The 21,105-nt window shown below is 45.1% G+C and overlaps 3 protein-coding genes across 5 annotated transcripts; 1 reads left to right on the top strand and 2 right to left on the bottom strand.

Moving 5' to 3' along the window:
* Positions 1-182: 182 nt before the first annotated feature.
* Positions 183-8,961, top strand: mest (mesoderm specific transcript). 3 transcript variants are annotated; one of them, XM_077005363.1, is made up of 12 exons: positions 183-312; positions 757-1,001; positions 1,162-1,241; positions 1,785-1,862; positions 2,263-2,369; positions 2,643-2,701; positions 3,212-3,252; positions 3,333-3,403; positions 3,539-3,640; positions 4,655-4,731; positions 6,542-6,605; positions 7,957-8,961. In XM_077005363.1, exons 2-12 carry the CDS (start codon positions 848-850, stop codon positions 8,072-8,074), a joined length of 951 nt encoding a protein of 316 aa, XP_076861478.1. In that variant the 5' UTR covers positions 183-312; positions 757-847; the 3' UTR covers positions 8,075-8,961. The 3 variants fall into 3 exon arrangements, with proteins under 3 accessions (XP_076861478.1, XP_076861477.1, XP_076861479.1); XM_077005362.1 differs by having other exon boundaries at positions 2,233-2,369; XM_077005364.1 differs by lacking the exon at positions 1,785-1,862 and having other exon boundaries at positions 2,233-2,369.
* Positions 8,962-9,113: 152 nt separating this feature from the next.
* On the bottom strand, positions 9,114-17,481 carry copg2 (COPI coat complex subunit gamma 2). Its single transcript, XM_077005360.1, has 23 exons — positions 17,342-17,481; positions 16,678-16,730; positions 16,513-16,593; positions 16,347-16,418; positions 16,175-16,254; positions 15,903-15,978; positions 15,668-15,760; positions 15,487-15,573; positions 15,200-15,357; positions 14,302-14,435; positions 14,114-14,181; positions 13,638-13,826; positions 13,028-13,123; positions 12,208-12,451; positions 11,919-11,994; positions 11,643-11,746; positions 11,308-11,433; positions 11,136-11,204; positions 10,533-10,844; positions 10,320-10,417; positions 10,043-10,181; positions 9,787-9,885; positions 9,114-9,567 (listed from the first exon to the last, which is right to left on the bottom strand). Exons 1-23 carry the CDS (start codon positions 17,376-17,378, stop codon positions 9,437-9,439), a joined length of 2,622 nt encoding a protein of 873 aa, XP_076861475.1. The 5' UTR covers positions 17,379-17,481; the 3' UTR covers positions 9,114-9,436.
* A 1,519-nt stretch (positions 17,482-19,000) lies between these two features.
* On the bottom strand, positions 19,001-21,092 carry ucn3l (urocortin 3, like). Its single transcript, XM_077005365.1, has 2 exons — positions 19,977-21,092; positions 19,001-19,728 (listed from the first exon to the last, which is right to left on the bottom strand). Exon 2 carries the CDS (start codon positions 19,719-19,721, stop codon positions 19,302-19,304), a length of 420 nt encoding a protein of 139 aa, XP_076861480.1. The 5' UTR covers positions 19,722-19,728; positions 19,977-21,092; the 3' UTR covers positions 19,001-19,301.
* Positions 21,093-21,105: the final 13 nt, after the last annotated feature.

Below are 21,105 nucleotides of genomic sequence, written 5' to 3'. Positions count from 1 at the left end.
GTTAAAAGTCTGCTTTTAAACATGTTTAGCATATGACAACCACCAAATGTTTATTATGAAAACAATGTTTATTAATAACAATATCGTCCAGATTCTTCGTAACTTTTATTTTCAAAGCCACATAACCGTGTGAATAGATAAAAGTGTAATTCGCCACCCAGTCCGCTAGGCGGCGAAACCTTTGGCTGAAGCTCCAGAGTTTTGGCTCCATGACCGTGAGGAAGGAGCTGTGATGAGGACAGGACGCTTCGCGAGTGCTGACCGAGCGCGACTGTATCTTTAAAAACACCAGTTAACCTCCGTGAATCTTGGGTAAGACTCGCAACAGCTCAACTGTAGGTATCGTCAGATTGAAACTGGGACAGAACAATGTGAACGGGTCATGCAGCACTGTAATGTCCTGCGCGTCACCACAGAACTGCAGCAGTAACACGAGTCCTGCTGTGCTGTCAGTGCAGGGTTGCCAGGTTCTACAAAATATCCCGCACAAAATCTGTGTAAAACCCGCCCTTCAGAATCCTAAACTAGCACAAAGCCCAAAGTTGTAGACGGCAGGGGGGGGTGGCGACGAGTGTAATCTGTCGACCGGGGAAGGGGGGGAGGGGGTTGAGGGGGGCGAGTGTAAGTTGTCCGCGGCAGGATTTTCAAACAAGCCCAATATGGCGTGAAAACCGCGAACCTGGCAACTCTGTGTCAATGTGACGTGCTGAGATCCACCGTTTATATACTCTAACTCCTCCTACATGTCTCTTACAGGTAAGCCAGGGCTCTGAAGTGCTGTCTCCGCTGGTCATGTGGTGTTGTATTGATCACTAGAGCGCAGGTGTGATGCGGAGGTGCTGGTGTGATGCGGGAGTGGTGGCTTCACGTGGCGCTGCTGTGCGTCCCCTTGGTGGCGGTCTACCTGCACATCCCACAGCCGCACCTGTCTCACGCCCTGCACACCTGGCGCGCCTCTGGACACTTCTTCAACTTCAGAGGAAATAATGTATTTTACAAAGGTGAGGTTTGGTGCACCGTATGTAATATAATCATCTTATTGGACATTGGAAACTATTATCAAGCAAAACAAATTTTTTTTATTATTATTCTAAACTGTGTATGTAATATTGCACATAAACTAGTAGTTTTCTTATTCCATGACTTTGTGGTGTGCGGCAGAGTCGGTGGGTGCGGTGGGGAGTTCGGATGTGCTGGTACTATTACACGGGTTCCCCACATCCAGCTATGACTGGCATAAGGTGAGCTGATCACATCACCGTTTAATCAGTCATTACTTTAATCAAGAATGGCAGATGTTTCCATCTTTTGACGGGCTACAGGAAGTCAGTTGGTACAGTCCCTGTCCAGTCTGTTGTCTGGTGTAGGTTAAACCAATTTTAAAACAAGTTTAAATCAAGTTTAAATCAAAGTGTAGACAGCACGGACGTAATTTTGGGGGGGACGGGGGGGACATGTCCCCCCCACTTTTTCAAAAGCCGGTTTTGGTCCCCCCCCAGTTTTTACGGTTAAAACCAAATATTTAAATAGCGACGAATCCATGACCCCCCCGCCCCCCCCACTTTTGAAATCAAAATTACGTCCATGGTAGACAGGATCAATGTCAACCCCAAATAAGTTTATGCTTTCATGTGTAGACTGCATCAAGAGATCACAGTTTCAGAGTAAAAACACACAAAGTGTTTCCATTGTTATTGGTTTGCGGTTTATTTGTGTGTTTATGATCATTTTACGTAGCAAAACAAACAACAACTTCAACAAACAAGAACTTCCCTTGTGTGTAGATCTGGGAGCCCCTAAGCCAGCACTTTCACAGAGTGGTCGCACCTGACTTCCTTGGCTTCGGTTTCTCAGACAAACCTGTGAGCTAAATGGCATCTTGTTAAACATTTACATATTTATATTTTTAGTTACACATTTACATGTATTTAAATATATTTATTTATATTTATTTATTTACATATCCTTCATTAACATGTTCACTTGGATCTGATATTTCCACTTAGTTGGCACTGTGTTGACAATGTTGTTGCTGTATTGGCACTGTGTTGACTGTGTTGATTGTACTGGCGCTGTGTTGACTGTATTTGCACTATGTTGACTGTGTTGACTGTTGATTGTATTGGCACTGCTTTCACTGTGTTGGCGCTGTGTTGACTGTGTTACTTGGCGCTGTGTTGACTGTGTTGATTGCATCGGCACAGTGCTGACTGTGTTGGCGCTGTGTTTCAGAGGCCTCATGCATACTCCATATTTGAGCAGGCCAGTGTAGTGGAGGCTCTGCTCTCTCATCTGGACCTGGCTGAGCAGAAGATCCATCTCCTGTCACATGACTACGGAGACACAGTAGCCCTGGAACTTCTCTACAGGTACGACGACTCACACGCTTTTTAAAACCACAGCCAAGTGGGCAGATCTTCTCAAAAATGAAAGACATGGTTCAAATAATTTGTGCTTGAACTACTTCCATTTGTTTCTGAATGGCAGCATCCCTCTAATATGTTAACAGGGTGATGAAGCATGTGTAGTAAAGGCTGTTGCCACAGGCTCCACCCCAAAGAGGGCAGGAGGTCCTGGGGAAGGGGTGGCCATTCTTGTCTATATGATTGTCATGGTGGTCCTATGCAGTGTTCTCCACACAGGAGGGACCATAACCGGAGTGGACACCTGGCCATAAACAGCCTCTGTGTGTCTAATGGAGGTGCGTTCCTGTGCCGTTCTCTTCTGTTCCTGAGCTGCAGAATCCTCACTGGCATCTGTCTGTCCTCTCTCCTGGAGGCCAGTGTGAAACACTGCGCTCAAATGCATGCAAAAACCCGAAAACTATTACAGAAAATGTTACCCTGGCCATACTGGAAGAAATTGAGAGGGTACTGCTGCCCCCAATTTAATTTATAAATTAAGGGTCTAATTACTGTTAGAATCAGCTGATTAGATAATTGGATAATTGGGATCTTTTTTAGTTACAGATGTGTAATTAATTATTGGACTATTGCTGGTTTGAACAACATGACATTAGGTCCTCAACTGAATAGTCCTGTTCTAGACTAGAACAGAGCAGGTTCAAAGAAACAGTTCCACCAGATTCACACATGTATTGTATGTTTTCATTTAGTCAAAAGGAAGATCACACAGTGTTAAAAGTTAATTAAATATTATCAGTAATAGATAAAGTATTGCTTATTAACTATTGATGTTTTCTGGTTAAAAGGCATATTTCCAGAGACACACCACCCAAGATTCCTTCAGAAGGTAAGCACACGTGCTTCTCCAATAAAGTTGTATTTGTTCTACATATATGAGCTATTTGTTCACCTTGTGTATGTTTGCAGCTCCTGAAGGACTCCGGCTTTATATCTCCACTCTTGACGCGTCTGATCAACGTCCATCTCTTTTCCAAAGGGTGCGTCAGTATTTATCATGAAGACCAGGAATCCGTTAACACATACACACTACACTTGTGTTTAATGTCCTTAATGAGCACCATTTGAAGTAGTGAGTGCAGTGGAGTAGTGTTGGGTGTGTGTGTGGCTGGCAGGATTGGTGAGGTGTTCGGGCCGTACACACAGCCCACTGCGTCTGACTACTGGGATATGTGGACGAGTGTCCGCTTCAATGATGGGAACCTGGTCTTGGACAGGTAATGGCTCAGACATGCACACAGCTGCATTATGGGTAACTGCTATATAGAAGAGAGGATATTCTAAATGGTAATCAAATTCAGTGATACTCTTGCTTTGAATGACTGTGTGTGGGAGGGGCAATGACATTCCTAATTAGGACTTTAAAAAAAGTTAAACCAACAGTTAGAGGGGTTAAATGCAGCTAGAGGGGTTAAATGCAGCTAGAGGGGTTAAATGCAGTCAGAGGGGTTAAATGCAGTTAGAGGGGTTAAATGCAGCTTGAGGGGTTAAATGCAGTTAGAGGGGTTAAATGCAGCTAGAGGGGTTAAATGCAGCTAGAGGGGTTAAATGCAGCTTGAGGGGTTAAATGCAGTTAGAGGGGTTAAATGCAGCTAGAGGGGTTAAATGCAGCTTGAGGGGTTAAATGCAGTTAGAGGGGTTAAATGCAGCTAGAGGGGTTAAATGCAGCTAGAGGGGTTAAATGCAGCTTGAGGGGTTAAATGCAGTTAGAGGGGTTAAATGCAGCTAGAGGGGTTAAATGCAGCTTGAGGGGTTAAATGCAGTTAGAGGGGTTAAATGCAGCTAGAGGGGTTAAATGCAGCCAGAGGGGTTAAATGCAGCTTGAGGGGTTAAATGCAGCCAGAGGGGTTAAATGCAGTTAGAGGGGTTAAATGCATGTACATCCCATTCCTACCTAACATAGTTCCCTGGTGAAATGTTGATATCTTTCAAAAAGTCAAGTGGTGGAAAAGTGGGGTGACAACGTGTGTGTGTGTGTGTGTGTGTGTGTGTGTGTGTGTGTGTGTGTGTGTGTGTGTGTGTGTGTGTGTGTGTTTGTGTGTGTTTGTGTGTGTTTGTGTGTGTTTGTGTGTTTGTGTGTGTGTGTGTGTTTGTGTGTGTTTGTGTGTGTGTGTGTGTGTGTGTGTGTGTGTGTGTGTGTGTGTGTGTGTGTGTGTGTGTGTGTGTGTGTGTGTGTGTGTGTGTGTGTGTGTGTGTGTGTGTGCTGTTCTTCCTCTTCCTGTGTCCTTTAGCATTTTGCAGTATATTAACCAAAGACTGAAGCACAGAGACAGATGGGTTGGTGCCCTCACCTCCACGCTAATCCCACGTGAGTACAGTCTAGTCTAATCCCACGTGAGTACAGTCTAGTCTAATCCCACGTGAGTACAGTCTAGTCTAATCCCACGTGAGTACAGTCTAGTCTAATCCCACGTGAGTACAGTCTAGTCTAATCCCACGTGAGTACAGTCTAGTCTAATCCCACGTGAGTACAGTCTAGTCTAATCCCACGTGAGTACAGTCTAGTCTAATCCCACATGAGTACAGTCTAGTCTAATCCCACGTGAGTACAGTCTAGTCTAATCCCACGTGAGTACAGTCTAGTCTAATCCCACGTGAGTACAGTCTAGTCTAATCCCACATGAGTAAAGTCTATCCCACGTAAGTCTACACAGTCTAGTCTAATCCCACAATCTCCAGACTAGACCATAACTAGGGTCTTGCGTGAACAACGCACTAGATCACAGCTAAATTTCCCTGCCTACGTGCTCCTCAATTCACTTGCTAGCGATCTGTCCAACACGCTGGCGTTCCAGGCGATGCAAGATCAGAGTAACGTGCTCTGTAGTGTGTGGGGCAGAGTAAAACATGGCAATCTGGGATTATGTGCTTAATCCACTGAAAATCTCACCAGAAGCTCCTTAGTCCAATATGCCACCTGTGGCTACCCTTCCTGAGGGGTGAATACAACACATGTGAATTCCAGTGGTGCATATTAACAATCATATTAACATATAATCCTTATATGAACAGTTGCCCCTGGATTGTCTGCAGGGTGTTCAATATCTTTGATTATATTCACACCTGAGTGTTGTTTGAGCTCATGGTAAGAAGCCAATTACTTACACATTTGAACTGGACAGATATTGTAATGAGGTTTTACCTCAGGCAGTTTAATTGGCCAGTCTTTTCACTCAGAATGCCTTACATGTGGCCCTCTCACCGTCTGATGCAATTTTCCCTTTCACCAGATGGGGGCAGCAGTGCCATACATTTCCAGTGTGCAGCACCATGTTTGTGTTAAAGAAATTACCTGAACTGTATGAGCCTCCTCTGCTCTGCAAATGAATTTACTAAATGACATTTAGACACGGCTGCAGGCAAAACACATAAAGTTCATAGTGAGATGGAGCTCCGTTCTTTTTCATCAGGAATCATAACCAACGTGCCTCATATTTCAAGAGACTGTTATGTAATTAAGGAGTATAATATTAAGCAACATAATGTCGTTATGAAGCTGAGCATGGCCATTAAACGTCACCATGACCTCTGCAGTTTTGGATCTCTGGCAGGCGTCACGTCTGGCGTATAGGCATTTTTGGTCCAGTTTTACCCCATGTGAAAGGTCTGGACACCACAGGACTACACAAAAGCCCTGAATGACTGGGTCACCTCTGGCCAGCACAGAAGAGGCCAGCAGGGCAGAAGTGAGGGGTGGATGAGGGGTGGATGAGGGGTAGATGAGGGGTGGGTGAGGGGTAGATGAGGGGTAGATGAGGGGTAGATGAGGGGTGGATGAGTGGTAGATGAGGGGTGGATGAGGGGTGGATGAGGGGTAGATGAGGGGTAGATGAGGGGTGGATGAGGGGTAGATGAGGGGTGGATGAGGGGTAGATGAGGGGTGGATGAGGGGTAGATGAGGGGTAGATGAGGGGTGGATGAGTGGTAGATGAGTGGTAGATGAGGGGTGGATGAGGGGTGGATGAGGGGTGGATGAGGGGTGGATGAGTGGTAGATGAGTGGTAGATGAGGGGTGGATGAGGGGTGGATGAGGGCACGTTATACACCAGATCTTCACCTTCAAGAAAATCACCTTCAGCTTCAAGAAAATAATCATTTTGTGCTTACCTTTGTTTCAGTGCATCTGATATACGGACCACTGGACCCAGTTAACCCCAGCCCGGAGTTCCTTCAGCGGTACCAGTAAGTGCAGACAGTGTTTCCGACCATACACAACCCCTGGTAAAAAGTATGGAATCACCAGTCTGGGATGAGCACTCATTCAGACATTTTATTCTGTAGAACAAACTCAGATCAAAAACATGATACAATAATAAGGTCATTCTAAAGTGCAACTTGTTGGCTTTCAGAAACACTAAAAGAAATTAAAAAAACATTGTGGAAACAAAGTAAATGTTACTTTTATTGAGCAAGCACAGGGAAAAAAAATATATGAAATCACTCAATTCTGAGGAATAGAGAGGGGTTGTGACCATTTAACCATTTGCCCAAAATACCCATTTGCCCATATGCTAATTCAGCCCATGTGAATGGACAGGACTGAATGTCAGTTGATCACAAGCTGAACCTTAAGCTGAACATTTCTGAAGAATGTTTTGCAAAGTTGTTCTTAGCTAGTGTGGTTGTAATTCTGAAACCTTAAATGGTAAGCACAATAAAAGTCAGAAGCAGCTGGGTAAGTTAATAAAGTAAAATGAATTTATTAACTAAGTATGGATCAATCCAGAGATCTCAAGAGTGCCTGCAAAAGAGAGCTAATCCCCCCCGGAACTCATCTTTTATACTTTAATTTTATACTTTAATTTATACATTTACACAAGGTGTTCATGATTGGATGAACTTGGCATAATTCACACGATTGGACAATTATATATTGGCCCCTCCCCTCACACGCCCCATCCACGCTTGACAGTCTCGTGATGGTCCGAGAGCCGACATGGCCACTTCCATGTTGAGACTAGGAGACCAGCTGGCGTCTCCAGTGAGGTCAGTTTAGGAACATTGAATACTGGGAATGGGCCGAAGACGTCCAGGGGAAAGACAATACAATTCTAAGGCTTACTGAGCCATACCAGACACTGAATGGCTTCAGTGTCCTACTTACATGATTAACACTACCTATATATATATATATAAGAGCACTAGCGTATACATTTATCATGTGACTATTGTGATTAACATATACTAAATAAAGCATAGCATGACGTCGGCCAGAGGAGTATGGGTTCCGTCTTGGTTCCTCTCACGGTTTCTTCCTCACGCCCCTTTTTCCTTGCCACTGTCGCCCTCGTCTTGCTCACTGGGGGCTAGGACTCGGACACTTGTAAAGCTGCTTTATGACAACAACTGTTGTAAAAAGCACTATATAAATAAAATTTGATTGATTGAGGAAAGTTTTTCTTCCCCCTAAAATGTATTCATATACAAATTTCACAGTGACTTTGTACAGGCAACTAATGTATGAAGCTATATGACATGGTAAATGTGTGTAAAACCAATTTTATATATATATATATCTTTTTGATGTGTGCAGAAAACTGGTTCCCAGATCAACGGTCTCAGTTCTGGACGAGCACATCAGTCACTACCCCCAGCTGGAGGATCCCACAGGGTTCCTGAACGCCTACCTCAACTTCATCCACTCTTTCTGAGTAGATCAGTCCCACCGACATCATACACTGATTGGCTGTAGTAGACGTTCAGAGGAATCAGGGTCCTGGCAACTAATACGGACAATGAAGCTGCCGTTATGGACAGGAGGGATCTGATCTCGTATCAGTGCGGCAGCACCTGTCCAGATCAATGACGGGTTTGTAGACTTGCAAATCCGCACAAGTCCTCAAAGTTTTTAACAATGGTTTGGACAGAACATAGCTAGAAAACAGTATTTCCTATAGTGAACAGTTCAGTAACCATATTTCCAGCTACTGAACATTAAGGGTGTAGTTCATCATGGAGGTTAATTAAGAATATAGTTAATTAGGGCCTACTCAACTCAGTAGACAATACACATGCTTTACAGTGACAGGAAATAGACATTAATGTTGATATTCTGCAGTCTGTGGAGTGGTGGTAACTGTAGATGGGTGACTACTCCAGCCCGTACTTGAGGAAACATTACAATACAAGATGGTGCAATTTACTCTGTGGTAAATACAGCAGCTTCTGGGTGGTTTAGAGCGAGGACAGTCTCACTGGCCAGACGGAGGAGCGATGTGGAGACGCAACACGAGCGTGACAGGAGAAAAGTGGGAGAGAAGACTGGGACACAAACAGGACTCAAAGGGGGATGTGTGTGAACACCTGGGAGTCCAGGAGAACAGCACCGTGTTCACGCTGGTGGAGGGCGGTTCCTTTACCCTGACTGGTGCTGTATGGTCTTATTGTGCTATGCTGATTAGACTCCTAGTCATAAGCGGATATAGAAATGCACGCGCGCAAACATCCCTTGCAGGCAATTTGAAAATATTGAATATTTTTCAAGGAATATAAAAGCTTTTATGATATTCATCAAAATAAAATATTTTTTTAAACAACATGCTGAATGTTTCATCACTTTTAAACTTCATAAAGGATAATACAGACATTTGCACTTAATGAAAAGAGAGCACCAGGGATTATATACACATCTGAGCCTAATAAATCATGACCAGGGATTATAAACACATGTGAACTATAGAGGAGAAATGATAAAAGCACCAGACTTTTCCCCCCTTTCAATGCTGTTTATTGATCAACATAAGACATTTTGGATTTAATAATGTTGTCCATGTTCGTTGTCACTACTACGTACAATAATCAAACTGAACCATGATTGGAGTGTTAACAGCAGCACGTTCTGCAGGGAGCTGAAAACACTGCCTCATTCATGTGACCTGCATCTAAGACTCCGCATTGGAAAGAGCAATATGAAAACCTTAAACAGACATGTCATATATATATATATTAAAGTGGTACAGTGGGAAAAAAAGAGATATTTTCTGGCATGCCAGCCCCGTGGTGTGAGCATGCCGCTAACCCACGGAGGCGAGGATGATGTCCACCACGTTCTCATCGGCGCTCCTCACCGTCACCTGCATGGTGACTCCGTCGGCGAGAGCTAGCCGCGCGCGCACCAGCACGTCGTAGCCTCCTCTGAACACACCTGTGGACAGAGTGTCCATGACAAACGCAGTCTAATGCAACCTTTAGATCACTTAATGCAATCTTCACACCTTACTAGAACTGAGCTGTATCAGATCATCGAGCGTGGTTCCACACACACAGCACGTGTCAATGGACTATGGATCTAACGAGGGAAACTTACACGGTGGCCAAAAAAGCTCAGCACAGATGAACGTGAGGTAGAGGAACGAACGTGTACCTGCGAGGAAGAGGATGTGAGAGTTCTTGTTTTCAGGAACCCTGTCGGAGCGTTCGCACGGCTGCATGCCAAGGAAGTTGATGATGTTGCCGACGGCCTCTGTGGAAGGAGGGAGAGGAGGTGAGGAGGGAGAGGAGGTAGAAGAAGGTGAGGAGGGCCGTCAGCAGTAGCGCTCCAACATCTACACGCTGAGACTCCATCAGCCGTGTGCCAGATGCAACCAAGTACAATTTGCTTTGAGAATCAGTAACTTTACCTTCCAGAGTCCTGACTGACGCCAGAGCAAACGTCTCCTCCTTCTCAAACTCGTCTCCCACCTCCTCCCACGCCGCACCGAAATTCGGCTTCAGAACTTTCTGTATGTGGTCCGCTACAGTCACCTCCAGATCCTCCAACTAACAGAGGAGCAGAGAGACAGCCGGGAGAGAGAGAGAGGAGAGACAGGAGAGCGTTAGAGAGGTACTGATGTACTGCCTACAGCAGCCTTCACCACGTAATAATATAGAGCAGAGAGGACGTGGTGCAGTACGTACCACATACTCGTCATCATACCCGTCGTCATCTGGCTCTCCCGTGTTGGGGTCGCAGTCCCGCACCAGATACTTCATGGTACAGCTGAACGTACAGGACACTGCGAGGGAAACAGAACCACGTTAGGGCCCGGCTGCCCGTTTGGACACTGCACGCCCGTCACTAACGACGGAGCGTGGCTCCACAAACACATAAAGGCGGGGGTGTCGCGGGACCTGCTGTGGGGTCGTCCTCGGGCAGGCGGACGAGGGTGTAGCAGGAGCCGGGCTGGCTGTAGGGCAGGTTCTGGGCGGAGACGTGCAGCACCACCTCGTAGGCCTCCGACGGCTCCATCTGCACCAGCACCCTCTGCAGCAGCTGGTCGTTCAGCGTGTTGGTGCAGTCGAACTGGAACACCATGTGTCCCACAAACGTGTGTTTGATGCAGCGCACCACGTACTCCGTCTCAGCCTCCGTCAGCTGGACCGGCTCGGAGGACTTAAAGAGAGGACCAAGAGTCTGGAACTCAGGGATGGCAGCCAGTTGCTCTGATGGGGGGAGAGAGAGAGATATAGAGATAGAGAGAGAGAGAGAGAGAGAGAGAGAGAGATATATATAGAGAGAGAGAGAGAGAGAGAGAGAGATAGAGAGAGAGATGAGGCAGGAGTAGCCCAGGACCAAGTCTTTAGACCATCACACTGCACTGTGTGAACTACACATAGCTGAACTGGTAGCAGTGAGAGGAACTGGGAATGACTAAAAACCATTAGACTCAAAACCATTCATTTTCCTGTCCAACTTTCCTCTAGTTTCATTCGTTTCCTAGGCAACCCTCGTACCTTGGTAAATGTCTTGGCGTGACGGGGCCAGTGTTTCAGGAAGTTTGCTCGTAGCCACTGGGGCGATTTCTGGAAAAGATGAGACTGAGCACTGAAGACGAGCAGCTCAGAGCACCTGCTGCAATAAAGATTCAGAGAGGTATGTATGGTGTGAAGGATCAGAGGTCCACACCTGTCTTCTGCTCTGTGATTGGTGCTGTAGCCAGGGGGACGCTCTTCATGTCGAAGGGCTTCTCTGAAGGCTCCAGTGTGTACTGGTGAAGAGATTTCTCCAGTCCAGGAACAGACACGGACAACCCTGACGGCAGACAGCACATCAAGCACTAATAAAACCCCCTGACCATCGTATACACATGCAGACACACAGACTCAGCTCTCAGCCATACTGACTGCTAATTACATCATAACAGTTATAACTAGTCATCCAATCACGCCCACAAGGCTTCCAATTAAACGCCGGCCACCGTTAAACCCCACCCACAATTAAACCACACCCACAAAGCCTACCATTAAAGATGTAGGCAGCATTCAGTGCCTTCTGCTTCTGCTGCAGGACATTCATGTAGAATGTAGCTCTGTCCCGCACCTCATCATCACTGTCCATCATGCACCTGCAATACACACACGCACGGACGAATACACAACCACACGCACACACACACACACGCACTTCAGGATTTCTGTATAGAATCAAGGTCTAGTATAAAGTGCATATAACATTCTGTGCAGCAGCCTGGCGTGTGTTAATGGGTCAGGGGTCCGTGTGGTGGAAGGCGGGCCTACCTCTGCATCAGCACCAGCACGCTGGGCAGCAGGTCGTCGTTCTGGGCCCCAAACTTCGCCAGAGCACTCACCGCAGCTGTGGAGGAGACAGCAGTGTCACACACGGTGTTGACGGCACACGGCACACCCACACCCACATAGAGTCTCCCACACCCACGCTCCCACAACCACGCCCACATAGAGTCTCCCACACCCCCACAACCACTCCCCCACAGTGTCCCACAACCACGCCCCCACAGTGTCCCACAACCACGCCCCCACAGGGCCTCCCACAGACACGCCCCCTCACCTGCCCGCACGGCTTCGCTCTCCAGGACCACGCGGTTGAAGATGAAGCGGATGTATTTGGAGGGCGAGGGCGTGCGCGGACCCTCCTTGCCCAGCAGGTGCAGGATCTTGGTGGCCAGGACGGTGTGCTCACAGTCCTCGATGAACTCACACAGGTGGGCCAGGCCCGTCTCCTTGCTCTCCGGGTTCTCCTCTATGATGCTGATGATACAGTCCACGATGGCACGCTTGTACTCAAAGCCCCCCTACAAAACACACAGGCGGGTGTGATCAATACTTTAGACCCTACAAAACACACAGGCGGGTGTGATCAATACTTTAGACCCTACAAAACACACAGGCGGGTGTGATCAATACTTTAGACCCTACAAAACACACAGGCCAGCCACGCAGGCACCAGCATCACACAACACCGTCGCCGCTCAGAAACACCGTGACATGACGCTCACCAGCACCTCGTGATACATGGGTGCCATCAATACTTTAAACACAGGGGCAAAATGAGTGTGATGTGCAGTTTTTGTTTTCCATGAGATATTAATCATGTTGGGTACCATTTTACTGCAAACCTTTTAAAACATCAGTTCAAATTCAGGATTTATAAACGCTGAGCTGGTATTTTAACAGAGCACAGCTGGGTTAGGTTATTGTACAGAGCACAGCTGGGTTAGGTTATTGTACAGAGCACAGCTGGGTTAGGTTATTGTACAGAGCACAGCTGGGTTAGGTTATTGTACAGAGCACAGCTGGGTTAGGTTATTGTACAGAGTACAGCTGGGTTAGGTTATTGAGCAAGATGTACTGATCCGGCAGGAACTCACATCATCTCTCAGCATGTTGGACAGGAAGTTCATCATCACACTGTGTTTTCTGGGGTACTTCTGACACAGGGCACTAATGGCTTGGACCACCACTACCTGTAACACACACACACACACACACACACACACACACACACACACACACAGTTGAGAAGCATGTGAAAAGCACACGTTTACAACATGATGTTATTTCATACTGCGCAGCTCAGGTGGAAGAGGAGCTGCTGGGAGCTGCAGACCAGCGCGGCGTGTTGCCTCGCCTCTGAGGTCTAAGACCAGCGTGGCGTGTTGCCTCGTCTCTGAGGTCTAAGACCAGCGTGGCGTGTTGCCTCGTCTCTGAGGTCTAAGACCAGCGTGGCGTGTTGCCTCGTCTCTGAGGTCTAAGACCAGCGTGGCGTGTTGCCTCGTCTCTGAGGTCTAAGACCAGCGTGGCGTGTTGCCTCGTCTCTGAGGTCTAAGACCAGCGTGGCGTGTTGCCTCGTCTCTGAGGTCTAAGACCAGCGTGGCGTGTTGCCTCGTCTCTGAGGTCTAAGACCAGCGCGGCGTGTTGCCTCGTCTCTGAGGTCTAAGACCAGCGCGGCGTGTTGCCTCGCCTCTGAGGTCTAAGCACCTTGAACTCGTCAGAGATCTCGGACACAAAAGAGGAGATCTGCTTCATGAGGCGGTCCACGCTGCTCTCGCTGCCCGTCTTCAGCAGGGTAGTGATGGCCAGAGTAGCAATGCTGCGGTTAGAGTCCGTAATCAGGTTCTCCAGGTCCAGGTTACATGCAGTCACTGCAGAGGGGTGCTTCATTGCCACCTAGTGTAGAAAAGGAGAATTGCACTTTTTTAATTCTGTAGTGAAATTACAATTATGTAGTATAAAGCAGATTAAACTCAACTAAACAGCAAAAAACATTGATTTAACTTTCTATACATCTTCAACAGCAATATTAGAAATTAATTTTTCTAATTTATATATATAGTTTTTTTCAATATTTTAAAATAAATGGCAGTTAGCCAGAGTGAGGAATGAAGAACTATTAGATATGAGAAAAACAGAAACTTCTTTTTAATATTTAATTATAACTGGGGGAGGTTCCTCACTTTATTGAGTGTCCTGACAGCCGCGTAGCGCAGGGCTGCTTTGGGTGAACTGCAGAAGAGCTGGAGAACTGAGCAAAAAAGAACACACGTCTGAACACACACACTCGAGACGAGGGTCGGACACACACACACACACACACACACACACACACAGGGAGTAGGGGAGTGCGGGGCAGTCAGGCACCTACCAGACACGGCGGGGGCCAGCTCACGGGCGGTACAGTTGGGCATGTGGACGATGGCGGAGGCAGCCTCATACACCACCATCTCATGCTTATTCCTCAAGCAGCTCTCGATGAAGTCAAAGAGAGGGTTGTCATGTCTGCAGGAGGACACAGAGGGACACAGCTTGGACAAACACGCACAGAGGGACATAAGGACACACAGCTGCAGGTCCCCACCACCATCCCTTACACTGCAAACTCCTTTCTACAAAGTTCCTTTCAGTCTAGTTTCAAAATCTTCACAGCAGTTATAGAATATCATGCCTCCACTTTAATAACTTTAATAATAGTGATTATTCTGCTGAAGTGCTCAGCATTTATCACTCTGGGACCTTATTTATAAACGCTGCCTACGCACAAAACCAATTACTGCTAAATGGTAAAATCTCAGTGCTGACATGTAGCACGTCTTATTAAACTACACAGTTACATAATTAACACATGTAGGCTGCGTAGTAAAGACAGTGGAGTGAGAACAGTTTTGTCTGGTGTGTGCATTTGGTTTGTGTGGACCAGTTCATCAGCGTGTTTCTGTTCACATTTACTGACTTCAATTTGTTAATTCCCTCTCCAAATGAGATTTGTTGTGGGATGATAATACCTGTGGATGATTAGACTGCAAAACAGTTATAAATCAATTACACACATTCACAGGTTTATAAAGGTCTAGAGTGGATGCTAGGCTGTATTGTCAGATTATGACAACCAGTTTACCCACAAAGCTATGGGTGAAGACAGGTGCTGCCATGTTGCTCTGTGGTGCACCAGTGAACTCCCTCCGCACCAGTATAAAAACGAGGCTCTAGGTGCATTTAAACAGTCCTGTGTGTGTGTGTGTGTGTGTGTGTGTGTATATACACACCCTCCCTCTGTCTCCTCCAGCAGTTTGCTGGCGATACGGATCAACATGCAGTAGGCGAACGGAGACTTAAGGCCAGACTTGGTGAACTTGTTGAGCATCTTGGTCACAGCAAGGCGGTCATTCTTCCGCAGGTGGTAGAGAAGACCCAGAGCATGGTACTGTCAATCACAGAGAGCATGGTACTGTCAATCACAGAGAGCATGGTACTGTCATTCACAGAGAGCATGCTCAAGAACGGAAACAAGGACCAGGGCAAGCAGGACCAGGCCAAGCAGGACCAGGCCTACCTGCACCATGACGTTGTCACTGGAAGCTGCTTCCTGAGCTTCATTCATCCATCGCTTCACCACGTCGTAACTCATCTTCACCATATGCTGAAGGCATACAAACCAAAAAACAGGACATTACCCACAAACCAACACAGCCCACTCCTTCCACCTCTCCAGAATAAACAGTGTCTGTTCTTACCAGGGAGGAGACCAGAGCAGAGCTAGAGACACTAGGCACCTTGTCCACTATAGCTTGTTTCATATACCTCTCAATGGCTTGCAGCATGGTGGTCTGTTGGATAAGCAGAGTGAATAATATTCACTTCACACTGGACATTTAGGTCCAATTATAACTCAATAGGCATGATGTACTGACACTATTAATATGCGACTAATGCATTAATAACTACGAAAGAACGTGGTCAGTCACTCACATCAGTAATCCTGCAGAGAGCTCTTATGGCTGGACCTCTGTACACATCCTCTTTGCCAGTCATGTCTTTGGTCAGGCTAATGCACACACAACCAAGCACAGTTAGTGTTGATTCTACATCGAGTTCTCTTGAAATCCTTGTTTCAAGGCATGCTAACCAGGATGAGCAGATCAGAAACAGGAAACTGAAAAGCTGTTCAGTGAAGAACTAGACGGGAGGCGGGGCCACTGGGAGGCGGGGCCACCGGGAGGCGGGGCCACAGGGCTACGCACCTGCTTGTAACTATGATGACATCCTCCGAGATGTTGGCCATCTCTTTAATGGTCAAGTAGCACATTCTTCGCAAGGTTTGCTAAACGGACAAGGGTGAAAATAAAGGTGTATTAAACAACAATCACAAAAACAATCACTGGAAACACTGGAAAGTCAATAAGAAGAATTTACATCATTAGACTGGAAGAGCCTCGTCATGGCAAAAAAGGCTTCAGTGGCTTCTGTGGTTCCAAAGTGCTCGCCCTGGTGTAGAGAGGAGATTCAGAACACAAACCACGACCCTCAAGGACGGAGGAGAGATAAGATGGAGCAGGTAGTGGACCAGGACAGTGCTCACCTGGTTGAGCAGGTATATGATTTTTGTGAGGATGTGGAGACACCTTCTCGGGTTGATGGGCGTCTCGTTGAAGATGCGAGCCTTCAAAGCAAACACAGTTCACTCAGCTGGCTGCTCTGGTGTGCTGTACAGGTGAGGTGAAATCATCAAAGCACTCTGACTCACCTCTTGAAGGACTGCACTCTTCTCCAGATGCTGAAATGGGTTCGAGCCGCTTCCTACAAACACACACAGCATTATGATTAGTGAAGCCCATCATTAGAAACGGAATACACCCCAGGAGTGTAGTGGGACTGTACATGGGGGACAACTTCTCAACACTTGCCTATAACAAATACAAGTAGCCCCATGTTCAAGATGTAGCTTGTTATGCTAGCTAGCGTGGCTATATGGCTAGCTAGTTTACAAGTCACATCCAGTCATCTTAGACGTTCACACACTAACTCTTAACTACTGTTTTCACAGAGTAAGTCTGAGTGAAATGGAGAGGAGAGCCAACCCCACACACTTAGCCTGCAGTGCTAGCCAGTGTTATGCTAGTTCACTTACAACTATTGGCGACTATTCCATATTCTTGTAACGGATTCATGTAACGACACGACTAATGTACTTGTCTCTAACCAGGCTGACATAAACTACTGAGACATAAACTACTAAGACATAAACTACTGGGGGGGGGGGGGGGAGCAGCTAGTCACCAAACCGAGCTAGCTAGCTGCGACCAATCTCTGCTGCTCAGCTAGCCAGCATATCTAACTTAAACGCTTGAGCAGTAAATTATATAGTAATAGTATCGTTATTGAACAGTAATCATTCACTACATTCTTACCGGCCTCCTCATCCTTTTTGTCGAATTTCTTTATCATTTTGCGGAATGTTCACTACTGCAGTAAGTGGAAGTCTGGTTTGCAGCGTAGCTACAGATATGCTCCACGTCATCTAACTATGGTGGAAGCCTGTAGAAGTGGCAGCTACCAAAATGTCACCCACCATGACCGGTCTTCAAAATAAAAGTCTTGAAGCTCTATCTCTCTCTCTCTCTCTCTCTCTCTCTCTCTCTCTCTCTCTCTCTCTCTTAAAAAGTATATATATATATATATATATATATATATATATATATATATATATATATATATATATATATATATATATATATATATATATATACTTTTTTATAGGAAGCAAAATGAATCGTTATCAGCAGCTCAGCTTGCTTATGCCAGTGTAATCAAAAAGGATGTGAAAAGGGATGTGAATGTTAATATTGGCATTACATAGATTACATCATAGTACAGCAGTCTAACCACATAACCAAATGCCTATTATGTTGTATATAGGTAAATGCTGTACCATTAAAATTGGGTGTATGTGACCAGGTGTATGAGAGAACAGGCTTCTCCAGTGAAATAGCATCATTTATTTCCTAGCCAAAAGCAGATATTTTTAGAAACCTACTCACGTTTACCACTTAGCCTAAAAACTGACTCAATACTCACATATCACAACAGCAGCCTACAGAGATATTGTGATACCTGTGGATATCTCTAACATTGCTCAGAAGTTGTTAAATTTAATGCTAGCTGCTGGATCTGGTCATTTCTGATGAGATCAATTGTACAAAATACTATTCAAGAAACTTTAATGCATTTCAGCTTTACTGCAGCATCTAGACTAAATAGCCTAAATTAAAAAAGCAGTAAGACCCTTTTCCATTGATTCTTTTTTACATTTTGAAACAGTATTCATACTGACACCTGGACTGGATCTTTCAGAGATTGTGCACTACATCTGTTTTAAATATAGTCTATAGAGAATAAACTAGGTCATAATAGCAATTTGATTTCTCATCTCATGTGAGCTGCATTTTATAGAAAGAAATGTAAAAATAATAAATAATCATTATCATACATATTGTTTGATCATTACTGGTGGTAAAAATACTTATTGATCCGTCTTAGCTGTTTTCATTAGTTTAGTAGGCCTAGTTTTCATCTCTCAACCCAAATGAATAAACAAAAGCTACAATAAAGAGGACATGATTGAGCGTGGGTGTTTTGATTCGTTAAAAAGTTCTACCTTAGAAGAAATAGTAGGACTGAAGCAGGCTACAATACTGTGTACAAGAATTACAATACTTCCTTGCACAAATTTGGAAACAGGACTTTTTTTTCGTTAGTCTACTCAAAGTGTAAGAACCGAAGGTCTACTTGAGCTCCCCGTTATAAAATAATTACTTTTGGCAGTAGTCGTGGAGGACATACAGTTCGTATCTCGCATGTTATAGCCACATTTGGAACTAGCGTGGTCTTCATGGGTTTCAGGCTACAAGTCTTTAGTACAGTTGAACTCACCTGCCTCATCTTCATCTCTTCAGCGAAGGAGATAAAAGTATCTCGTGCCTTTACGCAATTGCCCACTTTTCGCACCCCTGCAAGCTTTTCAGCGCTAAAGAATGCACTTGACTTCGAATCAACCGAACATTTATTAGCATATGCATTTTAGTAATCCAGTGTTTTGTATGCCTGTCGGCACTGATATGAATTATCGTGATGCTTTTTAATCATTTTAAACTCCCCATTTGTAAGATATCTCTGTTGAAACAAAGGCTGACATTTACATTCTTATGTGAACCAGCCCGAGTCACAAATACCTCTCAGAATAACTTTTCCTATTCTGCGCATCTGCTGATTTCGCAAGTCAACTGAATAACATTTATTACACACAAATGAGTGAGTATGTATGCTTTTGTAAAATATAAATATTGTAAATCACTCGTACTAGTTCAGAGTTTATTTTCGTCTCCCAATCTGGGCCAGTAAGCGCGCGTTGTGTGCGGCTTTGGCGCGCAGGTTCTGGGCTTTGGCGATGTCAAAGAGGATGTTCATGATGCTGGTGGGCACGTCCAGGGACAGGGTCACCTGGTTGCGCCGGTCAGTCTTTGCGCTGTTCCGATACATCTTACTCCTGAGAAGGGTCTGACTTAAATACTTGTAGTTGGATCCGGGCAACGTCCTTTTCTCCCGCGACTCTTGAGACGAAAGTGTGTCTCCGGACTTGTAGAGGAGGTTCAGGGTGTCGTACGGTGAGTTTACTGGATGTTCATCATCGTTTGACCGGGGAAGAAACTCACTGTCGAAGACGAAATATGACAGACTGGAGCTGGGTGCGCACAGCACAGCCAGCACAAGGAAGGTTTTCGCAAACGGCATCTCCGTCCTGCCAGAAAACCCAGATTAGTGCGTTTCGCTTTGGTCCTGGATAAATAACAATCTCGAATACGCACCCGGGACTTTGCGCTATTACAATCATAATGAAGAAATGGTAAAGTACAACTTGTATAAACAAATGTCAATTGATTTTAACCTACTTTTGAAACTGCTATAAATTGTAGCTATATTCGTAAACAAAAATCTTTTATATTATGGCAATATAAAATGTATAGAATGTAATGTTTTAAAACGTACCTGCAGCGTCGGATTAGTTTAGTGTTTTCAAGTAAAGATCACTTGTATAAAATTGACAATCCAATCAAAATCAACAAACAGCACCGTCAAGTAGAAGTTAGTGCGCAAATTAGTGCTGTAAGCAAAAGTTTTATAGGCTCATTTCCTATAGACCGCGCTTCCCAACTGAACAGATGGTGTAACGCACTTGGAAGGTAAGCCAGTCCGACGGGGATTCATTTAGTCCAGCACAATTACACTGGACCGTACGCCAGCAGTAACGTCACACGTCTGACATGCTGCTCACCTCCCAGTAAAACCCATCAGCGCTTGGTATGTGCGCGTCAACACAGCGCACTGTCCAAAAACTTCTGCCCCCGGAGACTGAGGCTTTACGCAGCAATGCTATATTCATATCTAACGACGTTCACTTGTCGGTGATGCACCTTGTTTATTGGGCATTTCATTTCAATCGATTCCATTCATCTGATGAAGATACACGTGACTTATCACAAAGTTTAGAAATGAAATATTTGCGTCGTTCTGTAGTCTCACACAACCTCAGACTCTGCAGCACAGTTGGCTTTATAACCCGTACACAAACCGTGCAGTCCTGAAGTAGCTCAGCAGTGAAATTGAGACAAAATCGGACAAACTTTCCCCCTTCCCGAAAGGGAGATTAGGTTAATCAGCTAATTATCCGTTCACCCCTGACTTAAAATAGGAGAGGTGCGCAGTGCGCAGGAAGACATGTGTTGATACTCTTAAGAGCTGCACAATGTTAGGTAGTGTAAAATATCAACTAAACTATGTGCCTTCATTACATGTATTTGAAATACAATGTTCAGATGTTTTTTTTATATTCTATTGAACTATATGAAAAGAAATCAGATTTGGGAATCAAAGCTGGAATAATGTCCTACAGTGCAGCAGTAATTTTGTATTTGAAATAGGCTTTAATATCCAAGTGTCATTTTTTATCACCCTATAGGCTAAATGTTGATTCTTCACTATCGTCCAAAGGTATAAATATTCAATACTAATGTACACCAAAGATCCGACTGCAAAGAGTTTTGAAATCTCCGTTTATTTAGATGAGATGTATCTGAAATTCATTTCTGACATCAGCATAATTGACTTTTTATTTAGT

The sequence above is a fragment of the Brachyhypopomus gauderio genome, chromosome 5 (genome assembly GCF_052324685.1).
Source record: "Brachyhypopomus gauderio isolate BG-103 chromosome 5, BGAUD_0.2, whole genome shotgun sequence".
NCBI lineage: Eukaryota > Metazoa > Chordata > Actinopteri > Gymnotiformes > Hypopomidae > Brachyhypopomus > Brachyhypopomus gauderio.
Note: the sequence above shows the minus strand (reverse complement) of the source record. Positions and strands in the feature narration are given on the sequence as shown.